Genomic DNA, 23,161 nt, shown 5'->3' with positions numbered 1-23,161 from the left:
AACCTTTTGTACAAACCCACCGTGACTAATTTACCGACCTGTGTCTGTGCCTGTTTTGCTACACTTGTACCACGGCGGGTATATCCGTGGACGGTTCTGAAAATAAATGTGTTGTTTGCATCAACGAGCAGTGGCCAGGAAATAATGAAATCCAACTGTTAGATGCTACCACCCTCCAAATCAAAACATGGAGAAAAGAAAGGATACCTGTTTGAGAAGTGTTTGTTTCTTGAGGGGTCCAACTGGCTGTCTTGAAGTTGGAGGGAAAGCAGCCAGTGGTCAGACATAGGAGGGATGAGGGGATAAGGTGGGGTGGGCAGGTTGTTGGACAATCAGACGTAACTAGACAGGATGTCGTCTGAAGGAAGAGGAGAGAATGAGCAACAGGATGAGAAGGAAGGCACAGACGTTCACGTCGCCTAGCTCTGCTAGGAGCAAACCGAACCTAGTATGCAGACGCCATAAGACACAGGGAGAGAAAGCCATTTGGACTATTTAAATGTTTCCCCTTGTTTGTCACTCAGCATTTACTGATTGACGTGATTAAAGTTGCACTCACTGCAGTGATGGCAGGGATTCCAGAGGAATGCATCTTTAAAAAAAAGAACGATAACATTATCAAACGCACAAGGCGAGACCCAAATGCAGACACAGGAGGCAAATGATTAAGGTCCTACAATGTTTATTAATCCAAAGGAGTAGGCAAGAGAATGGTCGTGGACAGGCAAAAAGGTCAAAACCAGATCAGAGTCTAGGAGGTACAGAGTGGCAGACAGGCTCATGGTCAAGGCAGGCAGAACGGTCAGGCAGGCAGGTACAAAGTCCAAAAACAGGCAAGGGTCAAAACCGGGAGGACTAGAAAAATGAGAAAGCAAAAAGCAGGAGAACAGGAAAACCGCTGGTTGACTTGAAAACATACAAGATGAACTGGCACAGAGAGACAGGAAACACAGGGATAAATACACTGGGGAAAATAAGCGACACCTGGAGGAGGTGGAGACAATCATAGGGACAGGTGAAACTGATCAGGGTGTGACAAACATACTGCTTATAATTGCGACGTTATGCTAATAAAACATTACATAATCATATCATTAATTGTGCACTGTAAACATGGTAAATATCTGGTTGTCTTACCTCCTGATGTGATTTTTGAAAGCTTAGCTTGCGTTGGTGGTGCTGCTGGGAGGACGTTGTTTACACCATGGCAGCTTGGTATGGAACAAGAAAAACAAAGTATAAACTACATATAATGAATGTAGTAATTCAGCAAGAAGTCTATTAATTTACACAAACACATTAGTATTAAATAGGCACTGTTATTGCTACAATAACCTTACTGCAACAGGGTTTCCTATGATCTACTAATACTTGTCCTTCCCCTTTTGCATTTCCCTGGTATAGGCCACAGCATGTCCTATACTTCTAGATAGGGTTGCACATTTTGGGGAATATTCAGAGGGGGAAACTTTCTGTGGGAATTAACAAGAATATTTGCAAATTAATACCATTTAAATGTAGATGTTTTTTGCATAGGATATATTTACCATATGGAGACAAACATTTTTTACATTTTGCCGATGCTCTTATCCAGAGCGACTTACAGTAGTGAATGCATACATTTCATACAATTTCATACATTTCATAATTTTTTTTTTCTGTGCTGGCCCCCCGTGGGAATCAAACCCACAACCCTGGTGTTGCAAACACCATGCTCTACCAACTGAGCTACAGGGAAGGCTGTAGCTCAGTAGCTTACCTTATCATAAGTAGACATAATTGCAAATGATTAAATCCTTCCAATATATAAAAAAACAAACATTTTAGTTACGAATTGAACTTTAATTAAATGAGTTGACTCTTCACATGGGGTGATTTCACTGAACAACAAAAGAAAGGGAATATTGAATGATCCCCAATGATCCAACGCATCTCCCAAAAACTTTTTCAACATACATCTGTAAACTGATAGTCTAGAAACTAAAGCTTTAGTTGTCTTCCTCTCAGGCTTCCATGTCTTCTCCCTGGACCTCCTCAATGTCCATCTCTTGAACATCAGACTCTAAGGCCTTATCTTCACTGTCACTTTCCAACCTTGTTGAGGATGGCTCGTTGTCAGGCTCAAAAAGCCTCAAATTTGCCCAGATGGACACCAATTTTTCAAACCTTGTATTGGTCAGCCTGTTGCGTGTTTTGGTGTGTGTGTTCCCAAACAAGGACCAGTTGCGCTCTGAGGCGGCTGATGTTGGTGGGATTTGGAGGATGATGGAGGCAACAGGAGAAAAAGCCTCAGATCCACAATGTCCCTTCCACCAGGTGGCTGATGAGATATGTTGGCACCACTGCCATATTGCATCTCCATCCCAAAGCCCTTGCTTGGAAGTGTACTTTGCCAGTCTGCCAAGAACCTTGCCCTCATCCAGGCCAAGGTGGCGAGACATGGTAGTGATGACACCATAGGCCTTGTTGATCTCTGCACCAGACAGGATGCTCTTGACAGCATACTTGGGGTCCAACATGTACGCTGCGGTGTGAATGGGCTTCAGGCAAAAGTCTTCACATTTTTTGGTGTATTTCAGAACTGCAGTTTCCTCTGCTTGGAGCAACAGGGAATTGGGCAGGGAAGTACGGATTTCTTCTCTTACATCTGCAAGCAGAGTCTGAACATCAGACAGGATGGCATTGTCTCCCTCAATCCGTGCAATGGCTACTGCTATATGTTTCAGGAGTTTCAGGCTGCTTACCACTCTCTCCCAAAATACATAATCTAGGAGGATCCTCTTGATGGGGCTGTCCATATCGGCAGACTGTGATATGGCCATTTCTTGGAGAGACTCATTCCCCTCCAGGAGACTGTCAAACATGATGACAACACCACCCCAGCAGGTATTGCTGGGCAGCTTCAATGTGGTGCTCTTATTCTTCTCACTTTGCTTAGTGAGGTAGATTGCTGCTATAACTTGATGACTCTTCACATACCTAACCATTTCCTTGGCTCTCTTGTAGAGTGTATCCATTGTTTTCAGTGCCATAATGTCCTTGAGCAGATTCAATGCATGAGCAGCACAGCCAATAAGTGTGATGTGAGGGTAGGACTCCTCCACTTTAGACCAAGCAGCCTTCATGTTCACAGTACTGTCTGCCACCAGTGCAAATACCTTTTGGGGTCGAAGGTCATTGAAGACTGCCTTCAGCTCATCTGCAATGTAGAGACCGGTGTGTCTGTTGTCCCTTGTGTCTGTGCTCTTGTAGAATACTGGTTGAGTTGTGGAGATGATGTAGTTAATTATTCCTTGCCCATGAACATTCGACCACCCATCAGAGATGATTGCAATGCAGTCTGCTTTCTCTATGATTTGATTGACCTTCACTTGACCTCTGTTGAACTCTGCATCCAGCAAATAAGTAGATAAAGCATATCTGGTTGGAGGGGTGTATGCTGGGCGAAGAACATTCAGAAATGTCTTCCAATACACATTGCCTGTGAGCATCAGAGGTGAACCAGTTGCATACACAGCTCGAGCAAGACATTCATCACCATATCTCTGACTATGTTCCTCCTTTGAGTCAAAAAAACATCTGATTCCAGGAGGACCATGAGCTGTTGCTATCAATAAGGTGTCTGATTCGTCATTTTCACCTCGAATAGAATAATGTAAATGTTTTGTCAGAGGTTGCTTGTTGTGAGCGCTGAGGGAACTTGGTCAGATGATTCTGCATCTTTGTTGCAATCTTCACATATGATTTGGCACAGTATTTGCAAATGTACACAGCTTTTCCTTCTACATTAGCTGCAGTGAAATGTCTTCTCACATAAGATAGTGCCTGTGGCATTTTCCTGTAAAGATAAAAAAATAATGAGTAAAAAAACAACAAATACAATTCCATATACAGATAAATAGTTAAGCAGTTAGACTAAACAACTCCTTTGTAAGGCTCACTGTGGCTCAGTTGGTAGAGCATGGTGTTTGCCACACCAAGGTTGTGGGTTCAATTCCCACGGGGGGCCTGTACGGAGAAAAAAAAAAATATATATATATGTATGAGATGAAATGTATGCATTCACTAGTGTAAGTTGCTCTGGATAAGAGTGTCTGCTAAATTACTTAAATGTAAATACATATTTTAATGTGAAACATGTATGAAAACAGGTGAATTAACATTCCTCAGATAGCAAGTTAAAGACCACATGGTAGCAAAAATTAACTATCAGAAATTGTTAACAAGTTAGAAATGATTTAAACACACTTTCCTGTAGGCTACTATTTACTAGTTTAACAAAAATTACCAGAAAGTGTGTAGTCCTTGGGTCAGACAGTGTAGTAGTGTGGGCTCAATAGCATCTCATTAGTGTGCAAGTTCTTGAGAATCAGCTGTACATGTGATGGACGAGTGCACTGCACATGTAATGGGAGAATGCACTGTGCATGCAGAGGGTTGGAATTCCATTGAATTGGGGATAGTTTAACCAAAATATGCCACAATACCTAGAATTGCCTTATGTGTATCCCACAATAAAGGTTCACTGTTATAAGCTAACTGTTTTGATGAATTTAAGCAAAATTACCAAAATTACCAGGCTTAACTTCCCATAGAAAATTTCCGGAACAATTACGGAGATTTCCCGGAAAGTTTCCAAGCCTTTGCAACCCTACTTCTAGATATAGTCTGAAACCAGCCTCTCTAATTGTACCCAGTTACAATCTGATCACTCATGACCAGAAGATTGACTAATAGAGTTCACCTTTTCCCCATAACATGTTACAGCTGATATAGCACTTGTCATAGGCTACTTAGTATAAGAGATAACTATTTAAATCAACTGATTATCTACAAACACAAATAATAGAATAAAAAAAACTAAGCTTAGCTAGTTAGCTGGCTAGCTAAATAAAGATATTTGGAAAAGTGGTGTTAATTCGCAGTAGTGTTTGCATCCATCGTTTGCAGCATCCATGCTTGCTTGCAGCATGCTCATGTTAGCTAAATCAAGGTTTTCAAGCAAGTAAACATCATGTTTTGTACTTTATCCACTAATAATCGGTGAGATTTAAAGATAAAACAACTCGTAAATAACATGTAACTTCAATCACATTTTCCCCTGTCTTTTGACTGCATGCGCCTCTCTCTCCGCGCCCTCAGAACATAGCAACCAGCATAGCAATGAAGGCTATAGATGTTTTTCTTTCATTACGTTACCTGGGCAGAATTTGACAAGTTCTAGCAACTACCCAGTAACGGACGCTAACAGCTAATCGAATTCCATTATGATGCAGGGGTGGACACTATTTGGCATGACATGCCCCCCAACAAATGTCACTTAGGGCCCAGAAAAGGCTAGGTTCTGACTGCATGTATGGGTATGGATGTGGGTACAGTATTCACACACTTGACTTTTTCCACATTTTGTTGGCTAACTCAGTTGCCAGAGAGGAAAGAAACCGCTCAGGGATTTCACCATGAGGCCAATAGTGACTTTAAAACAGTTTAATTGCTGTGATTGGAGAAAACTGAGGATGGATCAAACATTATAGTTACTCCACAATACTAACACAAATGACAGTGTGAAAAGAAGGGAGCCTGTACATAATAAAAATATTCCAAAATAAGCATCCTGTTTGCAATAAGGCACTAAGGTAAAACTGAAAAAAATGTGGCAAAGAAATACATTTTATGCCCTGATTACAAAGCGTTATGTTTGGGACAAATCCAACACAGCACATCACTGAGTACCACTCTTCATATTTTTGAGCACGGTAGTGGCTCCATCATGTTATGAGTATGCTATTGGCAAGGACTAGGGAGTTTTTTAGGATAAAAAGAAACAGAATAGAACTAAGCACAGGCAAAATCTTAGCGGAAACCCTGGTTCAGTCTGCTTTCCAACAGACACTGGGAGACAAATTCACCTTTCAGCAGGACAATAACCTAAAACACAAGGCCAATTATACACTGGATTTGCTTACCAAGACGACATTGAATGTTCCTGATTGGCCTAGTTACAGTTTTGACTTAAATCGTCTGGAAAATCTATGGCAAGACTTGAAAATGGCTGTCTAGCATGATCAACAGCCAACTTGACAGAGCTTGAATAATGTTTTGAAGAATAATTTGCTAATATAGTACAATCCAGGTGTGCAAAGCACTTAGAGACTTACCCAGAAAGACTCATAGCTATAATCACTAACAAAGGTGATTTTAACATGTATTGACTCAGGGGTGTGATTACTTATTTAAATGAGATACACTATCTATCTATATATATATATATATATATATATATATATATATATATACAAAAGAATGTGGACACCCCTTCAAATGAGTGGATTTGGCTATTTCAGCCACAACTGTTGCTGACAGGTGTATAAAATCGAGCACACAGCCATGCAATCTCCATAGCTAAACATTGACAGTAGAGTGGCCTTACAGAAGAGCTCAGTGACTTTCAACGTGGCACCGTCTTAGGATGCCAACTTCCCAACAAGTCAGTTCATCAAATTTCTTCCCTGCTAGAGCTACCATGGTCAACAGTAAGTGCTGTTATTGTGGAGTGGAAACGTCTAGGAGCAACAACGGCTCAGCCGTGAAGTGGTAGGCTGAGTGCTGAAGTGCTTAGCACGTAAAAACCGTCTGTCCTCGGTTGCAACACTCACTACCGAGTTCCAAACTGCCTCTGAAAGCAATGTCAGCTGGAGTGATGTAAAACTCGCCGCCATTGGACTCTGGAGCAGTGGAAATGCGTTCTGGCAGTCCAACGAACAAATCAGGGTTTGGCGGATGCCAGGAGAATGCTACCTGCCCGATTGCGTAGTGCCAACTGTAAAGTTAGGTGGAGGAGGAATAATGGTCTGGGGCTGTTTTTCATGTTTCGGGCTAGGCCCCTTGGTTCCAGTGAAGGGAAATCTTAACGCTACAGCATACAGTGACATTCTAGAATATTCTATGCTTCCAACTTTGTGGCAACAGTTTCAGCATGACAATGCCCCTGTGCACAAAGCGAGGTCCATACAGAAATGGTTTGTCGAGATCGTTGTGGAAGAACTTGCACCTGCAAGTTCTGCACAGAGCCCTGACCTCAACCCCATCGAACACCTTTGGGATGAATTGGAACACTGACTGCGAGCCAGGCCTAATCGCCCAACTTCAGTGCCCGATCTCACTAATGCTTTTGTTTCTGAATGGAAGCAAGTCCCCGCAGCAATGTTCCAACATCTAGTGGAAAGTCTTCCCAGAGGAGTGGAGGCTGTTAATAAAAGCAGCAAACGGGGGACCAACTCCGTATTAATGCCCATGATTTTGGAATGGGATATTCGACGAGCAGGTGTCCACATTCTTTTGGTCATGTAGTGTATTTCTTTATTTCATTTTCAATAGATTTGCAAAAATCTCTTAAAACATGTTTTCATTGTCATTATAGGGTAGTGTGTGTAGATGGTTGAATTTTTTAAAATATTTAATCCATTTTGAATTCAGGCTGTAACAAAATGTGGAATAAGTCAAGAATTTCTTTTTTAATGCTAATTCGTTTTCCGCAACGGCTCTAGGGGGTTGTAAGCTACAATGCGGCCTTTGTATGGAAACTAGCCACCCGCTCATTGGTAAGTCCAACCCTAATCCTGGAGAGCTACCCTCCTGTAGATTTTCGCTCCAACCCCAGTTGTTACTAACCTGGTTCAGCTTATCAACCAGCTAATTATTAGAATCAGGTGCGCTAGATTAGGGTTGGAGCAAAAACCTACAGGACAGTAGTTCTCCAGGAACAGGGTTGGATAGCCCTGATTTAGATCAATTGTTATCAAAAAAGCTTTATCAAGTTTTTGTATGCATTATAATGTTCATGGCCCCCTCAACCAAGCTCTTGCCAAAAAGACTCTGTGGTTGGCTTCAACATACGTATTAAGCTTTACTCATCATCTCTGTTTTTCCTTACCTCCAGGTTCTGGCTTACAGACTGTCACCAGACTCCTGAGACGGTCAGTCTGGCCTCTCAGCTATACCGGGAGCTGATCTGTGTGCCATACCTGGCCAAGTTTGTGGTGTTTGCCAAGATGAACGATCCTGTGGAGTCACGCCTCCGCTGCTTCTGCATGACGGACGACAAAGTGGACAAGACTCTGGAACAACAGGAGAACTTTGAAGAGGTGGCCAGGAGCAAGGACATTGAGGTGGGTCTTATTTGCACCCACACACTCATGCGCACACACACACAAAATATGCTGACACAGGTAGACACAAGCACAGATACATGGTTTATATGAATTTACATGCTATTGTTGATAATGATTTTACAGGTCTTGGAGGGCAAGCCTATCCATGTGGATTGCTATGGCAACTTATCTCCTCTTACCAAGAGTGGGCAGCAGCTGATCTTTAACTTTTTCTCATTCAAAGAGAACCGGCTTCCTTTCAATGTGAAGGTAGTGTCACGTTTTCATCCTCCTCTTATATGTAATAAGGTCACACTTTTCTATTATAGTGGTATGCGAGAGGATGATCGTCCTTCAAACTTGCTGACATGTTGTGAGCTTTAATTCTCATTTCCTTTTTTGGCACGTATGCCTTTTTTGAGCACCAAGAAAAGAATGTCATTATAGTCTTATTTTATATATTTTTTTAATGTACATGCTTTTTTTGCTCCTTTAGGTCAGAGACATGGGCCAAGAACCATGCGGTCGACTCTCATTCTTGAAAGAGCCAAAAACCACTAAAGGTCTTCCACAGACTGCTATATGTAATTTGAATATCACACTGCCAACTCATAAGAAGGTAGGCTGGATATGTGAATGCTGTTTCCTCTGGGCCATATCATGTCATCCTCATGTAAATGAATTGAAAGACAAAGTACAGTAACAGCAGCAATTCCAGAGTGGAGAGGTTGTCCTCCATTTGGTTAGAATGCCTGCTGTTTGTGTCTTTTATCTGTATTTCTGCCAATGCCAATTATATGCCCCCACAAAACACACATTGTCATACACATTATATTACTAATTTACCTCGCTCAAAGTGTGGAAGAGTAATAGGGCTACGTTATGGTGGCATTTCTCTTTTTGTTTCTCTATGCAGTGTTCAAAAACTCTGAATTACGTTGCTGTTCTTTTTGCTGCTTTTCTGGGTCTTTGGTGGCCTGTGGACTAGTTAATTCCATGGCCTTTTCCATGCCAATATGGTTTGCTGCCCTCAGCTGCTTCATTCTCATTTCCTGATGTTTATTTCCACCCACACCTATTATAAACCACCCGCTGTCCATTGTGTCATCTTTCCCCTTGTCTGCAATGCATCTTGGGAACAACCAGGACATGATGGAGTCTGATCCTGATGATGAGGTAAATACATGATTGCTTTGTTGTTTTTTCGTTGCTTTATTATTGTGAACGCTAGCATCGATAATGTATATAAATGTGTGGTGATTATCGTTATTTGATTAATGATGTATACGAGGCTTTTGCAGCAGATAGTAGTCTTTGTCATTGGTGAGAAGTCAAGTGACTTTGTGTAATGCATGAATGACAGTTCAATTCAACTGGTTTTATTATTATTGTCCTCGTCCCAAGCAAAGAGGAGCAATTTGTGTACCACACCCTGGATTATTTTCCATATCGTTCTTTCCATATGTGTTCAGTAGGCTAGTAGAAAACACTATCCCGCTACACTATTTTAAGATATTGAATGATATAGATGTGCATTTGGGTGGCAGATAGAAGTGGATAAACTGCTCCATGGTGCATAGTACTCCAGCTTAGTTGTGGTTTCAGCCATCTTCTGTGCATGCTTTGGAAACATCTACAAGACCAATGAGTTATTTGTTGCATGAGGAAAACTCAATATAACCTAGTCAGCAGAAGATGACAAGAATGTTGAATGGTTTATAGCTACATCTCAGTGTTTTCCTTCATTTACATTAAGTCTCATGATCTCAAAAGAACATTCATCCTCCTCTTTAGATGATTTATTTTAAAGATCAGCTGCATTGTTAGTGTCAGCTTCTTGACATCTCAATGGACTCCTCCAAATCTTAGAATCACATATTGCATGTGTTTCTTCAAAATGAAATCGCGCTACCAAGGTCACACTCAATCTGTGTCCAATCGGAGGAAAGCATGGATCTCTTAGTCAATCACTTGCAGTGCCTACTACCTCAACAACATGGACTCCCACACTGCAAAATGCAACATTTTGATTTGATTTCAAAATCACAAAATGGGAGAAATTCTGGCCGTAATGTCAAAAAAGGGAATATACCCTTTTGGCTTTTAAATCCAATCTTTATTTTATGTTAAAAGATATTTTGTTGTTTTTGTTGTTGCAGACTGAAAAACCAGACCGACGTCATACCTTTGCCTCCTTAGCTTTGCGTAAGCGCTACAGCTATCTGACCGACCCTACAGCGAGTGAGTTTAACATCTTTACTTTCATAAATCCTCAGTTCATACAAAATATCAATAACGTTATACAACTTCATATGCAGTGTACGATATTACCTTTATGATATATTCATATATCAATAGTGTAGAATTATGAGCACTTTCCATACTGTCATCATACACGTCATGATTCATATCCATCCCGGACAACACTTGCTTGGTGTCTTATACACTGAACAAAAATATAAACGCAACATGTAAAGTGTTGGTCCCATGTTTCATGAGCTGAAATTTAAAAAAATCCCAGAAATGTTCCATACGCACAAAAGCTTATTTCTCTCAAATGTTGTGCACAAGTTTGTTTACATCCCTGTTAGTGAGCATTTCTCCTTTGCCAAGATAATCCATCCACCTGACAGGAGTGGCATATCAAGAAGCTGATTAAACGGCATGATCATTACACAGGTGCACCTTGTGCTGGGGGCAATAAAAGGCCACTTTAAAATGTGCAGTTTTGTCACACAACACAATGCTACAGATGTCTCAAGTTTTGAGGGAGCGTGTAATTGGCATGCTGACTGCAGGAACATCCACCAGAGCTGTTGCCAGAGAATTTAATGTTAATTTCTTTACCATAAGCTGCCTCCAACGTCGTTTTAGAGAATTTGGCAGTGCGTCCATCCGGCCTCACAACTGCAGACCACGTGTAACCACGCCAATACAGGACCGCCATGACTGGCTTCTCAATTAGTGTATTTTTGTATTTTTGTCTGTAATAAAGCCCTTTTGTGGTGAAAAATGAATTCTGATTGGCTGGGCCTGGCTCCCCAGTGGGTGGGCCTGGCTGCCAAGTATGTGGGCCTATGCCCTCCAAGGCCCACCCATGAATGAAACCCTGCCCGGTCATGTAAAATCCATAGATTAGGGCCTAATTAATTTATTTCAATTGACTGATTTTCTTATATAAACTGTAACTCAGTAAAATCTTTGAAATTGTTTCATGTTGCGTTTATATTTTTGTTCAGTATACTTTGCAGACCCTTTCCATTTTGTGAACTATATTTTCCTTGTTTTTGTCTCATCACATTTGTGTGAAAACTACTGGCATTGCAACATCCAAATGTCAAGTACAATTATTATCTTGTATCTTTTTCATTCTTTTGAAGAACACCTCGCTTTTATTGGCTTAGTGATTGTTCAGGGCATTCATTTCTTGTGAACCAATCAATAAGTGAACCCTTGAGACAATTATTGCACTAATAATATACTAAAAGGATTGTGGGGTCATTTTTGGCATTGAAAACATATGATCATGGTGTGCACCAAACATATAAAAGGCACTGCAGCAAAACGGCAAACAGACAAAGCACATCAATGGTCAATAGAATGGTTGTGTTGTTGTCTTGGTATGTTTCAAATTGTTTCTTCTTCACTGTTATGTCAAGCATTTTGTTGCCACGTATGCTTTATCATGTGTTATCTTGTATCTGTTCTATTTTATGACAGATCATTGACCTTAAACAATCACTTTTCATTAAATCTTTGTTTAGAAAGTAATTGACGTTTCATAAATGATATTATTCTTACTGCTTTGATTAATATTGGCCTTACTGACTCCAACTTTCTCTCTCTGGTTTCTCTGTTTTATTATTTCAATTATTTTCCGTTGAATTTATGTTAAATCTTTGGTTTGGTTATTCAAGAAACAACTGATCGGAGCTCGCCGAGAACACAGCCTACTGGCTACACTCACAAACCTGTCTTTTCAACGAGATCTTATCAGGCGTGGTCGGCTGTTCCTGTCTCCGTCCCTGGCCAAGCCAAGTCTGGATTCGGTTCCCACTCCAGTTCATCGTCCAACACGCCCACTGCCTCTCCACTGAAGTCCGTGTGGTCCATCACCTCAGCGTCCCCCATCAAGTCCAACATAGGCGGCTCACCGGCCCATTCCATCAAGTCAGTCAGCGACGTAGCTTCCCCCATCAGGTCGTACAGGACCATTTCATCCCCAATAAAGACTGTAGTTCAGCAGGCCCAGTACCCAGTTCAGGTTACCCCCAGTCTCCAGTCATCGCCAGTCAGAAGCGTTCCAGACCATGTTTCCATCAAGGGACTGGCAGCATTGTCTACTAGAACCTCTCCTATCACCACTGGTGGAGGGTGTCTGCTAGAAAGGTCATCAATCGCCATGACGCCACCTGCTTCCCCTAAATCCTCACTGAACATGTACAGTTCAACTCTTCCATTCAAGGGTGTCATTGTGGGCACTGGCACCACAACATCGTCCTCTCCTATAAAAACTGTTCCTGGCCTCTCTGTCCGGTCCAGTGCAGACCCCTCAAGCCCCTCAAGGAGTCTCTTTTCCTCCCTCTCATCACCAATTAAATCCAACACTCCTCCTAGTGCTGCAGCTCTGATCAATGGAACAGTATCCCCTACAAAGTACCGCTCCTCCTCCCCCACGTCCCTACTCTCCAGCAGCTTACAGGGGAGGATACAGGCAACCACCAATGCAGCAACAACAAGCGTAAATGCAGCCTTTGACGAGGTTGAAAAAACGTTCAATTCCTGCTCTGCCTCTGGATATGGCACTCTCAAGTCCATGTCCTCCTCAGCGTCATCCTCTTACCAGTCCATAAGATCCTCAGCCTCTAGTTCCCTATATGCCTCTTTAAGGTCCCCACTTAACCCACCAAACACAATGACTGTCCCAGTGTATTCAATTATAAATGTTTTGCCAGAACCCCAATTTAAAAAGCTCCCTGAGGTGTCAAAGTCAGCTGCTGCCCTCTTGTCCCCTCGAAAAACTATGCCTGCTGAGACAAACTCTCAAGCCCAGTCTTCCTTTGCCAGAACTCTGTCACCTGTCAAATCCCCCTTATTCATGTCCCCGGCTGCCCTAAAATCCACCACCTCATCCCCGCTGTCCTCCAGCCAAGAGATACTGAAGGACGTGGCAGAAATGAAAGAGGACTTGATACGGATGTCTAACATCTTGCAAACAGAACCAAGTTCAGCCTCCAAAGGTTTCCAGTCTGACTTCCCCAAAGAGGCTAGAATGGAGGACGAGGAGCCTTACAGAATTGTAGAGAAAGTGAAACAGGACCTGGTCAAAGTTAGTGAGATACTAACCAAGGATACGGTCAAGGATAACAAGACAGCTTTTAAAACAAATACAACAAATGAGGCACAGTTCTCTAAACAAGTGCCAGTGGATCCTCAGCAAAGCAACTGGAGTTATCCACCAAGATATGAGACAGTGGTCCCTCAAATCAAAACTAAGACTATACCAGACAGAGATTTCAATCTATCGAAGGTAGTAGACTACTTGACAAATGACATTGGCAGTAGCTCTATCTCAAAAATTGCAGATGTAAAGCATAGATCTGATGAGGTTAGAAGAGAAGGAGAGGAGAAACAGAAACGTATGCTTAAACCTGAGCACAAGCTGAAAATGCCACCTGCAAACATGCGGTCCTCTGCCTCAGAAAAGGAGCTCTGTAAACTAGCAGATGTGCTATTTGGGCCTGACGCCATGTTAGAATCTCCAGATGACATCTCACATGACCAGGACAAGAGTCCCCTCTCAGACAGTGGCTTTGAGACAAGGAGTGAAAGGACGCCATCTGCCCCACCGAGTGCAGAAGGCATGGGACCAAAGACGCTTTTCCAGGATATTCCACCAGTAATCACGGAGACAAGGACTGAGGTTGTTCATGTTATTAGGAGCTATGAGTCTCCTGAAGATAACAAGCAACCAATGATTGAGGATACAAGGGCTGTTAGATACATTGATGCTGAACCCAAAGGGCTGAATGCATCCAATATGGACCAAACTAAATCATTTCAGATGAAAATCAGCCCGGACGATGACTCAATGGGCAAGGGCATGCGAGTTAAGGAAGAGACCCACATCACGACTACCACCCGAATGGTGTACCACAAACCCCAGAGTAAAGAGAATACATCAGAGAGGATTGAAGAATCAATGTCTGTGCATGATATCATGAAAGCTTTCCAGTCCGGCAGGGATCCCTCCAGAGAACTTGCTGGACTGTTTGAGCACAAGGCCGGCAATGATGACACATCACAGAGAGTTCTTGAAGATATCAGCTCAAAGCCCAAAGTTGAAAGAATAATTGAGGTTCACATTGAAAAGGGCAACAAAACTGAACCAACTGAGGTCATCATCCGGGAGACAAAAAATCGCCCAGAGAAGGAGATGTACTTCTACCAAGGGAACAGTGGAATGTCACGACAGGGAGAGGAGGAGCCTGAAGAATCGCTCCCCTGTTACCTAGAGTCTTCCAGAGTAAACACGCCCATGACACAGGAAGATGACAGTCGTCTAAGCTCTGAACAGCTCATGGCAGACGACTCGTACAAAACCCTGAAGCTACTCAGCCAGCACTCTGTGGAATATAATGATGATGAATCATCAGAACTCAGAGGAGAGTCTTACAACTTTGCAGACAAAATGCTTCTCTCTGAGAAACCAGACTCGTCTCACTCAGACACTGAGGAGTATTTAAGGGACAGGTCTCGTTTTCAATCCCCAGATAGGAGTCGTTATAGTCAGGGAAGGTCTAGTGGATCAAGGCAAGAATATATTTTGAAGTCATCAAACACAGACCAATCAGGTCAAATTGCCAATGTAGACGATAACTTTGACAAACTAACACTGTTGCAGTATTCCTCAGAACCTGGTAGCCCAAAGCACTCTGTTTGGATGCGTGTCACTGATGACAGACAGAGCAAGAATAGAGAAAAGCTGATATATGAAGACAGAGTAGACAGAACTGTTAAGGAAGCAGAGGAAAAGCTTAGCGAAGTCTCTCAGTTTTTTCGTGATAAGACAGAGAAACTGAACGATGAGCTTTCTTCCCCTGAGAAGAAGTCCCGTAGGTCCGACTTTAGGGAAACACGATCAGGGCCTAGCTCTACGCACAGCAGTCCTGAAAGATCAGCATACAGGAATGGGGGCAGTGGTGAAGAATGTAGAGACCGTTTCAAAGACAGGTTTGGCTCCAATGATAGAAAATGTGCTAGTTTACCAAGCAGCCCAGAGAGGAGAGTGCTGCTACAATATAAGGATGACAATAGAAAACCAGGGGATGGCATCTCACAGGGCAATGTGGGTGATGCCTCTAAACCTTTTCAAATGTCATCCTCCAAAGTCAGCGCTGTTAGGCTACATTTTGAACAAGAGGCTCAAAAGCAAGATACGGGTCCACAATGGGGACACACGTCAAATCCCCCAGTAAGAAAACTCCTGGAAAGTAAGCTGCCTGTGTATCAGGTTTTTGCAGGCTCAAATATCCCCAAATCACCAGACAGTCCAGGATGTACAAGGAAGGTTCTAGAAAGTGAGGTAAGAGGATCTGGTGGACCAAGCCCCAGTGCTAATAGGTATATTTACTCATCTCCTAAACACGGCACAAACGGAAATGAACAGGAAGAAAAAAAGTCCTTCAAAACTTGGGAATGTCATGGAAATGGAAACTATCAACCCCAAGTGTCAAAACTAGCCCACACTTTAGTTCACGATGCGCATGGCAATGACCACAATTCACAAAGAGAACAGCAGGGTTTTAGAGATGGAATAGCCAGAAAAGAAGAGACAACCAAGAAAATAATTTACACAGAGCTTGTGGTCCGAGAAAACCCAAATAGTAGTGATATACGTCCCGGTAGTCTAAAAAAAAACTCGGAATCGCTAATTCCTGTTAGAATGCCATCTAGTTTCTCAGAAAATCATCAATCCACTTCATTAAAATTTGATACCTCTGTTAAACTGTGTGAAAGGCCAGGGTTACAAATACCTACTTTAGCTAGAAATAGGTTACACAGCGGCTCTGAATCCAGCAAATCTACAAAAGGCTCATCAGTAGAAAAATCATCTGATTCTTTTGATAGTAGTCAGTCAACTGTAGTGTGTAATGGTATAGATAGCGATCAAGTAGAGTACTTGGAAAACATAACCCCTGTAGTTGTTACTGAGAGTTTCAAAGACATCAAACCTTTGCCAGTTTATGTTGGCATCCAAGTGGGCAAGAAATACGAAAAAGAAACAGCTGAGCAGCTGGGAACATACAAAAAGATAGTGAGTCACGAGAGCCGAACAGTGCATGAGACACGGGGAGCGCTTTACACCATTAAACAAAAACAGCCCCCATCTCCTCAAGGCAGCCCAGAGGATGACACTCTTGAGCAAGTTACTTTCATGGACAGCTCTGGCAAAAGTCCTGTTACTCCTGAGACACCAAGTTCTGAGGAGATGAGCCTTGCCTCCAGAACGCCAGATTCCGTGATTGGATACATGCCCGGCATGCCCATTCCAATAGCAGAGGAGTCTGAGGAAGACGAAGGAAAGACCTTCATCTACAAGGAGTCTCTGCCAAAGAAAACCAAGCCTGCCTCAGAACCCTCCAACCGAAATCAGGAAACACTGAAACGACCGAAAGAGAAAAGAGTCGCTTACATTGAGTTTCCCCCACCTCCGCCTTTAGAGGCAGAGCATTCTGACCCTGATAAGAGGGGGTCTTGTGCCTCCTCAGAGGCTGAGACAGAGATGATGGAGGTGAACCTCCAAGAGGAGCATGATCGGCACCTCCTTGCAGAACCCATCATCAGGGTTCAACCTCCTTCTCCAGTTCCACCTGGAGCAGACGACAGCGACTCTAGCGATGATGAGTCTGTCTTCCATCCCATTCCCAACAAAAAGTACACCTTCAAGATGAAAGAGAAGGAGGAAGGAGAGAAGCGTCTAAAACCCCAAAAGCCTGAGAGGAACGGAAACAACAAGGAGTCAGGCACTAATGGCGTTGAAAAAGAAGAGGATGTAGACTTAGAGAAAAATGGCAACGACCAGTCAATCACAGACTGCTCCATAGCCACAACTGCTGAGTTCTCTCATGACACAGATGCCACTGAAATAGACTCTCTCGATGGCTATGACCTTCAGGATGAGGATGATGGATTGAGTGAACAGGATCCTAAAACATCAAGCCTGTCCAATGACGGCAAGACATGTGATCGTTCCTTTAGTCAATCAAAGCTTGAAGTCATAGAGGAGGAGAAAACACCAAGTGAGGATGGAGGGGATAATGGGAACGCAAACTCAGACCAAAACACCGGAGATGAAAAAGACTACACTCTTGAGGGAAGACATCCAGATAGACAGGGCGATAGACAAGACTTTGCAGATAACTATTTTCGCTGTCAACTCGAAGAGGAGTTAAACTCTACCTTCAAAACAGTCGCCACGAAAGGCTTAGACTTTGACCCTTGGTCAAGCAAAGGGGGAGAAGGAGAAGGAATTTTTGATGCCAAAGCGAGAGAAGAAGATCCCAAGCCTTTCGGTTTGTCTGTGGAGGACAAATCACAAGCCACCACTCCAGACACTACCCCTGCTAGAACCCCGACTGACGAAAGCACACCGACTAGCGAGCCTAACCCTTTCCCCTTCCATGAGGGGAAGATGTTTGAGATGACGCGCAGTGGTGCAATTGACATGAGCAAGCGGGACTTTGTTGAAGAGAGGCTTCAATTTTTCCAGATTGGTGAGCATTCCTCTGATGGGAAATCAGGGGACAAGGGGAGAGGGGGCAAGAGTCCGGGGGTAGTTACCTCTCAGTCAAAAACAGGGGAGATGGGTGAAGGGGTGAAGTTAGAGACTACCACAGACAGCAGCACATCAGCAAAGTGCAGCCCTGCACAGACTGGCACTGACACTGGCTGTACCGATGCGCCTTCTGGTGACACAGTAGCCGAGACCACATCCTCATTCACGATTACGGCCTCTAAAGTTGACCCCAAATTACGCACTCCCATTAAGATGGGAATAGCCATTACAGTGAAAAAAGACTTGGGGGATCACACAGATTATAAGGTAGAGATGTCAGAAAGTCAGCTGTCAGAGTACATTAGCTTGGAAAACCAGTCAGTGGAGAGTCAGTTTAGCAGATACAGAGACCCAAAGCTGTCAGAAAGAAGAGATTACCCTGCAGAGAACTGCAATAACAACAATAACCTTGAGTCCTCAAGCGTGCAGGCTAACTATATACAGTGTGGCAGTGTGGTGTTTAATTTGCAGTCGTCTTCTGAACCCACCCTTCAGAAAGCCAGTAGGATTGAAGCTTTGTTCTGTAGAGACTCTCTAGAGAGAGTAGAAGAAAACAGTGTTCAGGCTGAACAAAGACAAAGTGAAGCCATCAAGGAAGCTGAGGCGAAGCAGCAAAAGTCTAGGCTGCCTGTCAAAGCGCCAGGATGGTCTTTTCATACACAAGGCACAGCAATAGGGAAGCAAAAACCCAAACAGGTTGTCAAGGCTGAGGTGAGGAGAAGAGCAGAGCCTGTCATTGCCAAAGTAGAGCCCAGGTCTAGAATCCCAATCAAAGATATTAAAAAGAGCAGCACACCCAGCTCCCCAATATCAGTGCAGGTAACAACTCAGTCTAGCAGGGAAAGAGTAGCTATACAGTTTCCCTCCAGGTTGCCCATCAAAGACAGGTCTCAGGTTAGCTCGTCAGGTGAGACGAGTAGGGAGAACGCCAGCGAGATTTGTAAACGCACCATCGAGTACTTTAAGGGCATTAGCGGGGAGACGCTAAAGCTGGCCAACCGCCTATCAGACGAAGAGAAAAAGACACAGGGAGAACAGTCCGAGGAAGACAGCACCTCCAGGAGCACCTCTCTGTCGGACCCCTCTCAGCCTTCCCGCTCGTCGAGGTCTGGTAGAGGCTCGAGAGCTGAGGCCGGGGCCTTGTCCGTAAGGGCAAAGGTCGACAGGGCCTCCGGCAGTGAGAGGAGCAGGAGGAGTAGGCGGACTGGTGGGAAGGAGGGCAGTCAGGTTGCGGGGCCTCGGGCGCCCCCCGTCGCGGAGATCAAGCCTAGTTTGTAAAACTTTCACACTTGTTAAAACCTTAGTTGCATGAAGTCGTTGTGATTGATTGCCTGTGGCGTGTTTATTCTCTTCAAACAGTAGCTGTCATTCTGTCATCGTCATCTATGTACTGTGTACTGTACTTGTCCTTGTCAGACTCTCCTCCTCCCCTCAACCCCTTAGTTGTCAGATACCTCAGCATGCCAGAGTAGTGACTGGTGCACTGGCACAGCCAGTCTCCTGTTGACAGCTACTGAGTCTGTCTATCTGTCTGTCTGTGCAGGGTGGCTACTGAAAACAGCAGTTCTAGTTTATTCTATTTCATGGTCAAGTTGTGTCTCTGAGCTAATTAGCCTTAGCAAAAACATAAAGGTTGTCCGCATGTGTACTGTGTAGTCCCATTTAAGAACTATGAATCCACCCTAGAGTTCCTACGAGTACATGACTCTTTTGACCCATTTTTACTTTATTTTGTTTGTATGGTTCTTATGATAGTTACTGCCTGCTTAGAGGATACATATTCACAAACATTCACAGAGCACCTGTGTCCAAATAACACACTGTAGTTTGTCATATAGTGTCTATTCTGCCTTTTCTTGCCATTCAGGAAACTAAATCTGAAGTGCTGTCAGCCTAAACAAGCCATTGAATAATAAAATGCACATTTACAGTAAACCTGTTGATTCAATATGTATATATCATACACAGAGGAGAGGCTGCAAAACACAGTCTGTTTTTATATCATTTGGAAAATACCACACTTGGCCAGAAAAGGAAAGAGTCCTCTGTACTCCTATTTCAGTTAATAGAAAACGTACTGAACAGTGTTGATTATTTAGATTATCTCTGCCCTTTAGGTCCTCAGAGTCCCTGTGAGCGAACAGACCTGCGGATGGCCATTGTGGCCGACCACCTGGGACTTAGCTGGACTGGTAAGGAAATAGTGCTCCCTGGTCTCAGTACCATCTGTCTTCATGGCTCTCTATTCTTCTGCTTTCCCCTCTCAAGAAAACAACATAGATATTATTGTGAGGAAACAGTGCCCTCTACAGAGTGATGCTCTTCTTACACTGCAGCTCTACATACTCATGCATGTACAGAAATGGATGCCTTGAACTGATGCAGTGTTAATTTTGTCAACAAAAATAGTGACCTAAAATATTTGTAAAACACATTTTTCTGTGGTATTTGATGAGACTATAATAGACTAAATAGACCCACAAAAAACTATAACTAAATGAAAATGATTTTTTTTATTTCAGTTGACTAAAACGAGACGAGACAAAATTATCTCTGTGACTAAAATCTGACTTCTAAGTGGACTGGACAAGAGTTTTTGGAGCGATTGAGAGCTTATCAGTAATAAGCACAATTAATATTAACAGCACAGATATGCAGCGCAAGTTCTGTTCAGCAGTGGGAAGGATGAGCCGCACCCGGTACATTCAGCCTACATCATCTGCTGAGCTGAGGGGTAGCAAGCGATGAGTGTGGGTAGACAGACAGGCTTTGCCCCGGCTGTTCCGCCTCCAATTATTCACATCACGCAGGAGACTCTTGCTTCCCTGTAGCTAACCAGTCACCACCAGCCTTCTCAGCCTGGTCTCAGACTAAACGTAACATAGTAAATGTCAATCCGGGACACTCAAATTAGTATGATATGTTACGTTTGGTCAGGGTTGGGAAGTAAGAGGTTACATGTAATCCATTACATGTAAGTGATTACAGAAAACCGTTAACTGTAATCCGTTATGTTACCAGCAAAAATATTGTAGTCAGATTACAGATACTTTTGCCAAACTAGATGATTATTTTGAAGATTACTTTTAAATTCAGAAAGGATGTTTGCAAAAGAAAAACTTTGGCACTTCTCTGTTATTTCAATGACATTCAAATCAACATTGAAAAAGGTGCAAGTTTAAGTTTGTTCCATCTGAGCGAGTCTGACAACAATACAGAGACCACTATGATGACACACCAAATAGGTTTGATGGATCGCGGGAAAATAACAAGAATAGGCTTTTGTAGGCTACAGTCCAAGCTATGTCTTCCAATGGTGCGACTTCTGTCGGCATCCAAAGATTATCCAACTTGAATAAAGGCTTGGAGGTAAAGATGACAGCAGTGGTGTAGTCTACGGCGATACGGATATAACTTATTATTGATATCTACATAGCACATTGATGTGAATCGCACTGCTGCTCTCTCATTTAGCTATTTGTGGTTGTTGTGGATGGCTGTTCACAAATCTAAATGTGTATTTTAACCCAATAATGGTTGAATTCAAGAAGTTTAAGCTGCCTACTGTATCAACCATTGTTTTTTAAACCAGTGGACAGCCAGTGAAAAATGTGCTCTTGCAAAGCTGCATAGTGCAGATCCCAGCCTATGGAATAGAAGTGGGTATTTTATTGCTCAATCTAATTCATACTGATAAAAATGTATAAATCCATAGGCCTAATGGACACATGCTCAAACTCGTACACTTTTGAAAGACTTAAGGGGGAAATCTGTAGTTGCTACATCCATTATTGGACATACAAATGATATATACAGTACCAGTCAAAAGTTTGGACACACCTACTCATTCAAGGGTTTTTCTTTATTTTACTATTTTCTACATTGTAGAATAATAGTGAAGACATCAAAACTATGAAATAAAACAAATGGAATCATGTAGTAACCAAAAAAGTGTTAAACAAATTAAAATATATATTTTATATTTGAGATTCTTCAAAATAGCCACCCTTTGCCTTGATGACAGCTTTGCACACTCTTGGCATCTCAACCTCCTTCACTCTGCCGTCCAACTCATCCCAAACCATCTCAATTGTGTTGAGGTCGGGTGATTGTGGAGGCCAGGTCATCTGATGCAACACTCCATCACTCTCCTCCATCACTCTCCTCCTTGGTCAGTGATTTATTTAGAATTCAAGGCACACTTAACCAACATGGCTACCACAGCATTCTGCAGCGATACGCCATCCCATCTGGTTTGCGCTTATTGGGACTATCATTTGTTTTACAACAGGACAATGACCCAAAACACACCTCCAGGCTGTGTAAGGGCTATTTGGCCAAGGAGAGTTATGGAGTGCTGCATCAGATGACCTGGCCTCCACAATCACCCGACCTCAACCCAATTGAGATGGTTTGGGATGAGTTGGACTGCAGAGTGAAGGAAAAGCAGCCAACAAGTGCTCAGCATATGTGGGAAAAGCATTCCTCATGAAAATGGTTGAGAGAATGCTTAGAGTTAAGTGTTACGTGTTTGTTTTGTCTTCGTCCCCGTACCTTTACACAGCACGCCGTAATCTGGGATTAATTTTTAAAAACTATTACGCATTCCTGCGTCTGTCTCCCGATGCTTCATACCAACGTGACAGAATAATCGACCATTAAGGGAGATAGCGGGAATGGCCCGTCCGATGACGCTGCGACTGGTCCGTCCGGCGCCACCGCAACTTCGGCAGCTACAGCTGGCCCATCCGACGCCGCCACAACCGGTCCGTCCGACCGACGCCACTGGTCCATCCGACTCCGCCGCAACTTTGACAGCGGCAACGGGCCCGTCCAACGACGATGCAACTTCGGCAGCTGCATCGGGTCCTGAACGACCTGCGCTGCATTCCTGTGATCGTCCTCGAAGCCGGTGCTGTCACGGAACTCTCCGGAACTTTCATTACACACACCTGTCCCCTATTCCCACTGATTAGTACTTGTATAAGTGTGCCCTTTGATTTCCATTGGGCTGTCGATTATTGTTACTATGTCCGTTGGTGTGAGTGAGTACCTGTGCTGTGTGTTTTGGGCTTTCATGCCCTTGTGGTTTGCGCAGATGATTATGGGTTTGTTTGGTCTTCGTCCCCGTGCCTTTACACGGCACGCCGTAATTTGGGTACAATAAAAAACC

At 43.2% G+C, this 23,161-nt stretch overlaps 1 protein-coding gene across 7 annotated transcripts in view; it reads left to right on the top strand.

Annotated features, from left to right (window-relative positions):
* The window catches only part of LOC115153282 (ankyrin-3), a 149,812-nt gene that overhangs the window by 110,833 nt on the left and 15,818 nt on the right, over positions 1 to 23,161 (top strand). For all 7 annotated transcript variants that reach the window (XM_029698565.1, XM_029698562.1, XM_029698564.1 and 4 more), the window contains exons 36-42: positions 7,940 to 8,168; positions 8,295 to 8,420; positions 8,647 to 8,769; positions 9,297 to 9,326; positions 10,310 to 10,391; positions 12,068 to 17,926; positions 20,106 to 20,180. In XM_029698565.1, the coding sequence (XP_029554425.1) occupies positions 7,940 to 8,168; positions 8,295 to 8,420; positions 8,647 to 8,769; positions 9,297 to 9,326; positions 10,310 to 10,391; positions 12,068 to 17,926; positions 20,106 to 20,180 (6,524 nt within the window). The remainder of the gene's footprint in view (positions 1 to 7,939; positions 8,169 to 8,294; positions 8,421 to 8,646; positions 8,770 to 9,296; positions 9,327 to 10,309; positions 10,392 to 12,067; positions 17,927 to 20,105; positions 20,181 to 23,161) is intronic.

The sequence above is a fragment of the Salmo trutta genome, chromosome 18 (assembly GCF_901001165.1).
Source record: "Salmo trutta chromosome 18, fSalTru1.1, whole genome shotgun sequence".
NCBI lineage: Eukaryota > Metazoa > Chordata > Actinopteri > Salmoniformes > Salmonidae > Salmo > Salmo trutta.
This window is presented reverse-complemented; position numbering and strand designations above follow the sequence as displayed.